The 10,727-nt window shown below is 43.0% G+C and overlaps 1 protein-coding gene across 4 annotated transcripts in view; it reads left to right on the forward strand.

Annotated features, from left to right (window-relative positions):
- Positions 1–10,727, forward strand: part of Rnf175 (ring finger protein 175) — a 67,276-nt gene that overhangs the window by 52,053 nt on the left and 4,496 nt on the right. For 3 of the 4 annotated variants that reach the window (XM_058583893.1, XM_058583894.1, XM_058583895.1), the window contains exons 7-9: positions 3,713–3,846; positions 7,418–7,519; positions 9,882–9,954. In XM_058583893.1, coding sequence (XP_058439876.1) covers positions 3,713–3,846; positions 7,418–7,519; positions 9,882–9,954 — 309 coding nt within the window. Of the gene's footprint in view, positions 1–3,712; positions 3,847–7,417; positions 7,520–9,881; positions 10,706–10,727 lie in introns of those variants that run through there. The other variant, XM_046458954.2, reaches the window with a different exon arrangement.

Consider the following 10,727-nt stretch of genomic DNA (forward strand, 5'->3'; position numbering starts at 1 on the left):
AGGATAGCATCTTCAACAAATGGTGCTGGGAAAACTGGAAATCCATATGCAACAAAATGAAACTGAATCCCTTTCTCTCGCCATGCACAAAAGTGAATTCAAAATGGATCAAGGAACTTGATATCAAATCAGAGACGCGCCGTCTGATAGAAGAAAAAGTTGGCTACGATCTACAGTCAGTGGGGTCGGGCTCCAAATTCCTCAATAGGACACCCATAGCACAAAAGTTAATAACTAGAATCAACAAATGGGACTTACTCAAACTAAGAAGTTTTTTCTCAGCAAAAGAAACAATAAGAGAGGTAAATAGGGAGCCTACATCCTGGGAACAAATCTTTACTCCTCACACTTCAGATAGAGCCCTAATATCCAGAGTATACAAAGAACTCAAAAAATTAGACAATAAGAGAACAAACAACCCAATCAACAAATGGGCCAAGGACCTGAACAGACACTTCACAGAGGAGGACATACAGTCAATCAACAAGTACATGAAAAAATGCTCAACATCTCTAGCTGTCAGAGAAATGCAAATCAAAACCACCCTAAGATACCATCTCACTCCAGTAAGATTGGCAGCCATTAGGAAGTCAAACAACAACAAGTGCTGGCGAGGATGTGGGGAAAAGGGTACACTTGTACATTGCTGGTGGGACTGCAGATTGGTGCAGCCAATTTGGAAAGCAGTATGGAGAGTTCTTGGAAAGCTGGGAATGGAGCCACCATTTGACCCAGCTATTCCCCTTCTTGGTCTATTCCCTAAAGACCTAAAAAGAGCATGCTACAGGGACACTGCTACATCGATGTTCATAGCAGCACAGTCCACAATAGCAAGACTGTGGAACCAACCTAGATGCCCTTCAATAGACGAATGGATAAAAAAAATGTGGCATTTATACACAATGGAGTATTACTCTGCATTAAAAAATGACAAAATCATAGAATTTACAGGGAAATGGATGGCATTAGAGCAGATTATGCTAAGTGAAGCTAGCCAATCCCTAAAAAACAAATGCCAAATGTCTTCTTTGATATAAGGAAAGTAACTAAGAACAGAGTAGGGACGAAGAACAGGAGAAGAAGATTAACATTTAACAGGGATGAGAGGTGGGAGGGAAAGGGAGAGAGAAGGTAAATTGCACGGTAATGGAAGGAGACCCTCAGGGTTATACAGTGGAGGGGGTAGAGAGAGAGGAGGGGAGGGGAGGGGAGAGGTGGGGAGGGGGGAGGGGGGATGATGGGAAAGGCAGCGGAGCACAACAGACACTAGTATGGCAATTTGTAAATCATTGGATGTGTAACTGATGTGAATCTGCAATCTGTGTATGGGGTGAAGGTGGGAGTTCATAACCCACTAGAATCAAAGTGTGGAATATGATATGTCAAGAAATTTGTAATGTTTTGAACAACCCACAATAAAAAATTAAAAAAAAAAAAAAAAGATCTGAACAAGGAATATAGATCTGAACAATGACTTCATTCTCTATGTGAACAAGAGCCTGGAGCATCCTGGAGGACTTGGAAGTAAGGCCATCCTAAAACCAAGACTAGGAAAAAAAAGAAAAAAAAAAACCACAAGGATGGAGATGTCAAAGAACCACAGAAGCAAACCAGAAGAGCTCCCAGTAGCCAGGGCTGGAAGTTGGGCAACAAAACAGTAGCAGTACTAGGTTATAACACTATCCGTCCTCTCTTCGTCACTGTGAAAAAAATACCTCATAAAACAACTTAAAGGAGGAAAAGTGTATTCTAGCTCATGGTCTCAGAAGTCTCAGTCCATGGCCAGCTGGCTCCATGGCTTTGGGCCCGAGGTTAGGCAGTTACTATGATGCAACAGTGTGGTGGAAGAAAGCTGCTCAGCCAATGGCATCAGAGCTGGCGGGGAAGGGACCACAGACAAGCTATAATCCCCAACGGCGTGCCGACTGACTTCCTCTAAGTATGCCCATCCTGCCTGCAGTTTCCACCACTGCCCAGGAGTGCATTCAAATTTTTAATCCATTGTTATGGTTTAGATGTCAGTCATCCCCCATAAGATACGTGAGACAATGCAAGAATTTTCAGAGGTTAAATGATTAGATTAAGAGAGCTGTAACCTAATCTGTGGATCAGTCCACTGGTGATTAACTGTGGGCAGGTAGGTTGTGGCTGGAGGAAGTAGGTCACTGGGGGTGTGACTTTGCGGTTTATATTTTGTCCCTGGTTGATCAGAGGTTCTCTCCGTCTCCCTCCCCCCACTTCTTCCTGTTTCCTTGTCCTAAGCCACTTTCGTCCAGACACTTCTCTACCCTGGTGTTTTGCCACATCTCGGGCCCAAAGCTATGAAGTCAGCTGACCGTGGACTGAACCTCTCAAGCCAAGAGTCTCAAACTTTTTGTCATCTAAATTGTTCTCATCAGGTATTTTGGTCAGAGTGACTCAAAAAAACTGATGAAAACATCCATTGAATGGATTAATGCACTGACTAGAACCTAATGAGGCTAGAGCCCTCATGATCCAATTATTTCCTGAAAGCCCCACCTGTAAACATTGCTGCATTGGGAACTAAGCTTTGAACACATGAGCTTTGGGGCGGGGGGACGTTCTGGATCCAAAGCATAACAAAGCCAAGTATAAAATAAACAGCTATATATGACCATATTCATGTAAATAAGTGATCAAATAAATAAATAGATGGAGAATAGATAAGTCCATGAGGAATAGTTCCACATAACTGACGTTGCTGATGGAGGTTGTGATGGTTCAACTTTGGGTCCATTTACCGAGGCTGTGGTGCCCAGTTGTCTGTTAAGCTCTGGTCTAGATATTGCTATGAAGGTATGTCATGCATATGATTAACTTCTATAATCAGCTGACTGTAAGTGAAGGAGGTTTACCCGTGGTAATGTGGGTGGACCTCATCTAATCAATTAAAGGCCTAAAAAGCAAAACCTGAGGCTTCCTAGAGAAGAAGGGATCCTGCCTCAACAGCAGCACCAACTCTTCCCAGGGTCTCCAGCCTACTAGCCTTTCCTGCAGGTTTCTGACCGACAGTCCCCATAAACATTAAAATGAATCAGTAATTGTAATAGAGGAAATGGGGTGTGTGGCACATGGGTAGTCTGTGCTATGTCTGTGTTGATCTCTTTTAAAAAAAACTATTATAAAATAAATATCTTATTTTTTAAAAAAAAAAAAAGTATTTCCTAGGAACTCTAATGTGCTACTAATGCTGAGAACCACTTCTCATCCACAGAAGACTCAGTATCCCAAGTTAGAATTGTGGTGATTAGTCTGTGTGCTCCCCAACCAGAACATGGGAATTAAGGAGGGGGGATAAAAGATGCCAGGATTTTCTGCAGATCTCTGAAACAGAATCTCCAGGAGAATAAAGAGAAGGGCCAGATGAAGGATAAACCCAAAGCTTCCCTTATGATTCTGAACTACCGCCCTGGATAAAAGCGATTCATTTCAAGGGATTCCTAAATACTGAGGTTCAAAGGGTGGTTACAGGTGGTGATGCGCATTGGGTCCACCTGGGATTCAGGGTTGTATCTCGTAACTCCTCTGCAGCATGGGCCCCACAGGAAAAGATGTCAATTTGTCACCCAACTGAGAAGCAATGAAGACTCCATGCACCAAGGGCTGCCTGTCCGGCACCTGGCCGTGGCTGCCCTGCGGTCAGTGGCGGCTGCTCTCCTGTCCAGCAGCGCTCTGTTTTTTCCCCTAACAGTTCTACAGCGTCAGCGGGATGCCCACAAGGAGCTTGGCTGATGACATCTGTGCCGTCTGTGGACAGAGGATCATCGTGGAGCTCGATGAAGAGGGGCTCATTGAAAACACCTACCAGCTGTCGTGTAATCACGTGTATCCTTCCCTGGGAACCCGCGGCCTTCCTCCTTCCTCAGGCTTCTGTCTTCCCTCCCTTTCCTCCTCCTGTCCCCATCTCCTCTTCCATCTCCAAGTCCCAGACCTTTGTCCTCCAGCCCAGTCTTTGGAGACTTTCTGATAATCTTTGCTGAATAATGAGCTGCCAATTAAAATGAACTCCAGTAATGTCCCTTTTTCTTTTTGGTGGCAGTACAAGGGATTGAAGCCAGGGTGCTTACCACTGAGCTATATCCCTAGCCCTTTTATTTTTATTTGAAACAAGGTCTCACTAAGTTGGCCTTAAACTTGTAATACTGCCTCATCCTCCTGAGTCACTTGGATTACAGATGTGCACCACCGTGCCTAGCCAGTAATTTTCTTTTTAAAGAGGACTCTTAGTGCCACGTGGCCAGAAAGGCTGCAGCACCGGAGCAGGATGTTGCCTGTGGAAGCTGGTAGAAACCCCAAGTGAGCACATAACTAAGAAAGTCTAAGGAAAGAAGGAGATTAAGGGTGAGAGAAAGAGTAAAAGTAGGGGGCTGGAGGTGGAGTTTAGGCATAGAGCACGTGATCAGCATGCATGAGGCCCCAGGTTCCATCCCCAGAACCAAAACCAAAACAGAACAGTGAAGTGTCAAGTGGAGGGAAGAACTCAAGACTGTTCAGGAGGAGCTGATGTCTGAGTCTTTTTTTTTTTTTTCAACCAGGAATTGAACCCAGGGTTGCTTATCCACTGAGCCACATCCCCAGCCCTTTTCTATTTTTGTTTGTTTTGAGACAGGGTCTCACTCAGTTACCTAGGGCCTTGCTCAGTAGCTGGGGCTGGCTTTGAACTTGCAATCCTCCTGCCTCAGCCTCCTGAGCCACCGGGATTAGAGACATGTGCCATCACGCCCGGCCTGGTGTCCAAATCTTGGTGGGCCAAAAAATCTAAAGTGTGCTTTTGCCTAGAGAAAATCCTAGGAGCCCCCTTGTAGAAAAAGGAATCATAGTGGGTGGCCAAGGGAGAAAACCAAACCCTTTTATCAGCTTTTTTGGAAGAAGTGTTAAAAATAATAGTGCCACAAGCAGCAGAACACCTTAAATGACAAAAGGAAGGCCCAATATGTGACTTCTTGTTCTTTAATCATTTGGCTCCTCTGTCTGTGGGTTTTTCCTCCAACAATTCTCTATTGACTGAGGCATCTTGATGTGGGAGGTATCAGACAAGCCAGACCTGGAAGCTAGCATTATTGGGAACTCCAGGCACCCCTGATAAGGGCCTCAGTAGATTGAAAAATGCTGGCATCAAGAATCATGAACAAAGCATGGGCCGTCCAAGCATGTAACTATGGATATCCAAGTTGTGTTGGGGTTGGCCAACAGTCCATACTTTAATTTGTTCCTAAATAAAAAAAGCATAATTTATATTTATTTTATAATACAGTATCAATTTTATAACATTATCTCTGTATACCCAGCCAAATCAAAGCTCTGGCATTATGAAATGGTTATACCAGCTGTCGTGTACCGCTGACACCCGCCTAATTCAGTCAGTAATACCTAATGCCTTCGATGTGCAGGGCCCGTGATTCAGTTCTGTTTAACCTGGACAGTTTCCACTTATTCAATTCTGAGAATAGAATCAAAAACTGGTCCAAATGCATCTCAAATGTGTAATAGGAGCCTTTTCTCCAACATGTAAGCCTTAAAATTTTAAGGGAAGAAACACAAAAGATATCCCATATGGCATTCTATAGTGGTTTTTCAGTATGATACTTTTCCAAAAAAACTATCAGTCTAAGTCAAAATTTTCCAAGTCTGGCCTTAGTTTTAAATATGATTTACTTTTCAAATGTTGGAACACAGCCCCTTATTCCATTTGCAAGTGGAAATATTTTCTCTTTCCACCTTAAAAAGCCCTTAGAGATGGTGGTACGTGTATGTATATGTGATCTAAATGTAGTCACCTTTAAATTTGCTTGCAGGGAGTATTTTTAATGGCATATTTTAGCATGAGTCATATTAGTGAGGAGCGGGCCACCATGAGTCATATTAACAAGCAGGGATTATCTGAGTATTGCTCCAGGTCAGTTCTGTCAATGTGCAGGTTTTTCAGGATGAAGATTTTGAAGATGAAAGAAAGAACATGTTAAGAAGAAATGGACATTTCGGTACTGGCTCTATGACCCCTGAACTCCATACCCATCTGAAAGATGAAACCTTTACTCCATCCCTTTTAAACGGAGAGCTATAAGGATTTTGATTTAAAATCTTTGTTGTAATACAGCACTTTGTTAATCCAAGCATATTGGAAAAAAAAATGTCCCCAATTCCAAGAACATAAAGTAGTGGAAACTCTGAGTTGCATAGAGATCTAGTATTGAGGAATTGTGGACATGGCCTTCACAGGGTTACTCCTCCGTGGTCCTCCACTTGTTAAGGAGGGGCCATCTACATCATTGCTGTTAACATGGGAACATGGCAGGCTGGTCAGAAGACTATGTAATCTTGGCCCTGAAAGTCACACCGGGAACAGCGATTTTAGGAAGTAAATAAATCAATAAGATGATCTCACTATAGTTAATCATTTTGCCCAAATCTGCAATATTGGGGAACCTAGAAATGCTTTTTTCCAAAAATAATTGGTTTTGAATGATCCATTCATATATTCACTCAAACAGTATTTCTTGGGCACCTGCTTAAGGTGCTGGCGACACAGCTGAGTGAGTCATAGTCCCACAGGTAAGGTGTGGCCTAAGGGAGACATGTATGTACACAGAAAGTCATGATACATTGGAATAAGTCCCTGGTGGTGTGCAAAATCATGGGATTCACTCTCAGCTTTAGGGGCAAAGCGTCTGACTTTCTGAAAAGGGTGATGTACACAAATGAATTTGTAAATGGCTAGAGTTTGAGAAGTTCAGCTTTTTGAGCTTATATTCAATTAAAAATAATTGACTCCTTATCAGTAATAAGAAGAAAGTTGAGGAAAAAACTTAAGAAGTCAATAAAAAGGTCTGTAAGTTTAGAAATGGGGTGGTGTGGCTCAGTGGTAGAGCATATGCTTAGCATGTGTGAGGCCCTGGGTTCATCCCTGGCACCAAACAAGCAGGCAGGGGGGGGGGGGGGGTGTGATATATCTGTAAGTTTATGATCACAAATAATTTAAACTTGCCAAAGTGTCTAAGACGAGGCTGAGTGCATAGAAGTAATGCACAAAAAGGAGAATTGTGGTGAACGCACGAGAAACGGAAAAATAAAGAAGGTAGTGAAACAAAATAGGCTCATGTAAGACAAAAGCTTCCTCACATCCTTTATCAGACTCTTACCAGACCCAAGCGAGGGAAGAACAAGTCAGGCCAAGAAGCTAAGTAGATTCCTCAGGTCAGAAAGCTAATGCGGCTCCCAGGTCAAGCTCTCTGTCCTTGGTGTTACCATTGTCTTAGAGAAGCCCTGCCAACGGGATGTGCACAGTCCAGCCATGACCGACAGCCATGCTGGCCTCTAAAGGTGGATGATGTCCATGTCACCCTGAGCCAGACATTGCCACTGACTATCCAGAAGCTTCCCTAACAAGATGCTTCAGCTTTCACGAATTCTGCATCCGAGGTTGGTGTATTGTTGGTAAGAAGCAGACCTGCCCTTACTGCAAAGAGAAGGTTGATTTGAAGAGGATGATCAGTAACCCGTATCCTTTTAAAAAGTGTGATACCCTTACCTTAAATGTTTCTGGGGATGTGCTCTTCCATCTAAACATTTATTATCTTTGCACAGTTAACAGCAAAAGTTTCTGTTCTCTCTAGCAATCTATTTCACAACATTTAAAATCTCTTTTCTTGTCTGTGCCTATATTATTCTGGTTAGAAAGTGGAATGCCCCCAGTGTTCCACTCTTTGTGTTTCATATTTTCCACATCAAGGGATTTAGCAGAAATCAGATGAGACCATGTGAAAGATAAGTAGATTACATGGAAAAGTAATCCAGATAGGTGGATGAATAGATAGATGGATTGATATTTAAATGGTTAGACTGAATAGGTGGGTGCAGGGACTGATAGATAAATTGGAAAACTTAAAAGCCCCACGTGTGAATTAAAATATAGAGGAATATTTTTAGGGTGTACCAAATTTGATTATTATCAGAAATGAGTAGGCTTCTCCCCACCCTGGATTTTAGCTTTTTAGATTCTGCAGCATGCCTGATCTCTTAGGCTAGATCCTGGTGATGATGAGATTGAGAGGAAACAAGACTCACAGCCTTGACCAGCTCATGGCATGCCCCCCACCACTGTATACAGAAGGGCAGTGAGTGCTGGCATGGCCCTGCCACATACTCTCTTCCCACAAGACACACTTGCTAAGAAACACCTAAACCTTGCAGGTTAAGGAAGCAGCCTCCTTGCTCCGGCCTCCTCTCTCCCCAGCAGCCCTGAATGTGTGGTCTCCTGGGGGCTGCTGACAGCAGAGCACATGGCAAAGCAGGTGGAGACATCCACATAGGGCCTTAGAACAGCAGGCAGTGTCCGTGGGCCTTTGGGTCTCAGGCCATGCTGTGGCAACAGAGCCCAGCCTCAACAGCCACCTGATCCTTCACAGGCCTGGCCTCCAGCCTGCTCCCAACTCAAGGCTGGTGGCGCACAACTACCTCCTCCTTCTTTTCCATCCACTGTCCTGAATTTCCCTGCTAACAGGAGGAGATGGAGTCCAGTATAGCTTTTGATTCATAACTTGTAAAACTGTAAGACATAAACCTTTGTTATAAAATTAGTGATAATAGCTGGGCGGGTGACACACACCTGTCATCCCAGTGGCTTTGGAGGCTGAGGCAGGAGGATTATGAGTTCAAAGCCAGCCTCAGCAAAAGTGAGGTGCTAAGCAATTCAGTGAGACCCTGTCTCTAAATAAAATACAAAATAGGGCTGGGAATGTGGCTCCGTGGTCAAATGCCCCTGAGTCCAATCCCCAGTACCCAATTAATTAATTAATTAATTAAATCAATGATAATAGACTCACAAATGTAATCTTAGATGATAGTTTAAATACCAAAGGATGGTTCAGCAAATCATTTCTTTATATAGCCTGAAGAGAATGAAGTGCTAAATATCACGTGTACTCTTTTTTTTTTTTTGAGACTCAGTATAAGGAAAAGCTACTTGTGAAAGAGCTGCCCTTTGTTTGTAAAACTGCTATCAGAGTCACTATGCGTTAAGTTAAGGTCCCTTAGCAGAAGTTACCAGATTCCAGAAAAAGGAATGTCTTGCCCGTGAACCAGGGTTTTCCTTTTTAATATATAAGTTCCCTCTGATGTGCCGGCTGCAGGAAAGCTGTTTTTGCTCACTTTCCAATGTGGTCACTCCCTCTGCCTCCTTCATTTAGGATGTACCCTTGCCTTCTATCCTTGTTTTATAGTTTGGGATTTTGTTTTAAATAGTTTCAATTTGTTTTCAGAAAGTGAGTATGGTGTAAATAAAAATGATAAACATAATGCTAAAAACATCATGTGAAAAACCAGGTGCGGTGACACACACCTGTAATCCCAGTGGCTCTGGAGGCTGAGGCAGGAGGATCTCGAGTTCAAAGCCAGCCTCTCAGCAATGGTGAGATAGTAAGCAACTCAATAAATGTCTCTTAATAAAATACAAAATAGGGCTGGGATGTGGCTCAGTGGTTGAGTGCCCCTGAGTTCAATCCCTGTTACCAAAAAAAAAAAAAAAAAAAAATCATGTGAGGGCTTTCTTGCTTTCTCTTTTTCTTTCTCTCTCTCTCTCTCTCTCTCTCTCTCTCTCTCATTCATTTTCTCTCTCTCTCACTGTTTTGCCCAAGCTGGCCCCAAACTCCTAGACTCAAGCAATCCTCCTGCCTCAGCCGTCTTAGCAGCTGGGTGTGCACACAACACCATGCCAGCACAGGAAGGGCTTTTAATTGAACACATAGAATTAACAAGAAAGGAAACAACCATTTATTACATTGCTTACTATATTTTCAAATGATGTTTATGACTATTTCTGTTACTTGGCTGTATACAGAACAACCTCCTTAACACAGACTCAGCTGGGAACGCACCCATTTTTTGTATGGACAAATCCTGGATTGGCTTCGATATCTGGTGGCCTGGCAACCTGTGGTAATAGGAGTCGTTCAAGGCATTAACTATTCACTGGGGCTGGAATAGCACAGCACACTTACTCCAGCAGCAATGTATTGCATGGCTGAAATATTTTTAAATCTTTGGTTCTATATTTAATATTGATATTCTTTTTTCATTTTAGAGATGATCCCCAGAGTTCAGAAAACTAAATAAAATTTGGTATCACACTTAAAGCAATTTATCTTTGTGCAAAGAATTAAAGAGAAGCTAAATGGTGGAATAAACAAAAAAAGTATGCTCTCACATCTTTCCTATCCCAATTGTTTTCTAGAAACCCATGCATGCAGTACATTGGTCATACCCCACATGGACATTCCACCCCAAGTTTGGCTGAGAATGGTCTCACCTGAAAAGGGTTTCAAGGGTTTTCAAAGTACTTGTCACATAGAGCATGGAGTTATAATTCGTTATAATAATATCATCAGTTCAGTATCTTCAGAGAAAGTAGAACTTTTCGGTTATCTGCAGTTTAAGGATTTTGTCTTTCTACTCAGTGTGCTATCATCATGTGGAGGCACTACACCCACAAAGCACTTGGACAGAAGGTGGGACTCCTGAAGTCTGCTATATCGGGTGTCACACTTACTCAGTGGGCCACAGCTACTCTGGGGTCCTCGGGGCTGCCGAGTGCACTGCACCCACCCAAGCACGCACTGAAGGGAAAAGAGTCACTCTGCTTTAGTGTTACTCACTGTATGCACACTCACACACGCAAATGCACACATACACAAGGACAGCGTGTTAGCTGA

This window comes from Marmota monax, unplaced genomic scaffold (genome assembly GCF_021218885.2).
Source record: "Marmota monax isolate L192 unplaced genomic scaffold, Marmota_monax_Labrador192_F-V1.1 WCK01_AAM20220418_F8-fsc00002, whole genome shotgun sequence".
NCBI classification, from domain to species: domain Eukaryota; kingdom Metazoa; phylum Chordata; class Mammalia; order Rodentia; family Sciuridae; genus Marmota; species Marmota monax.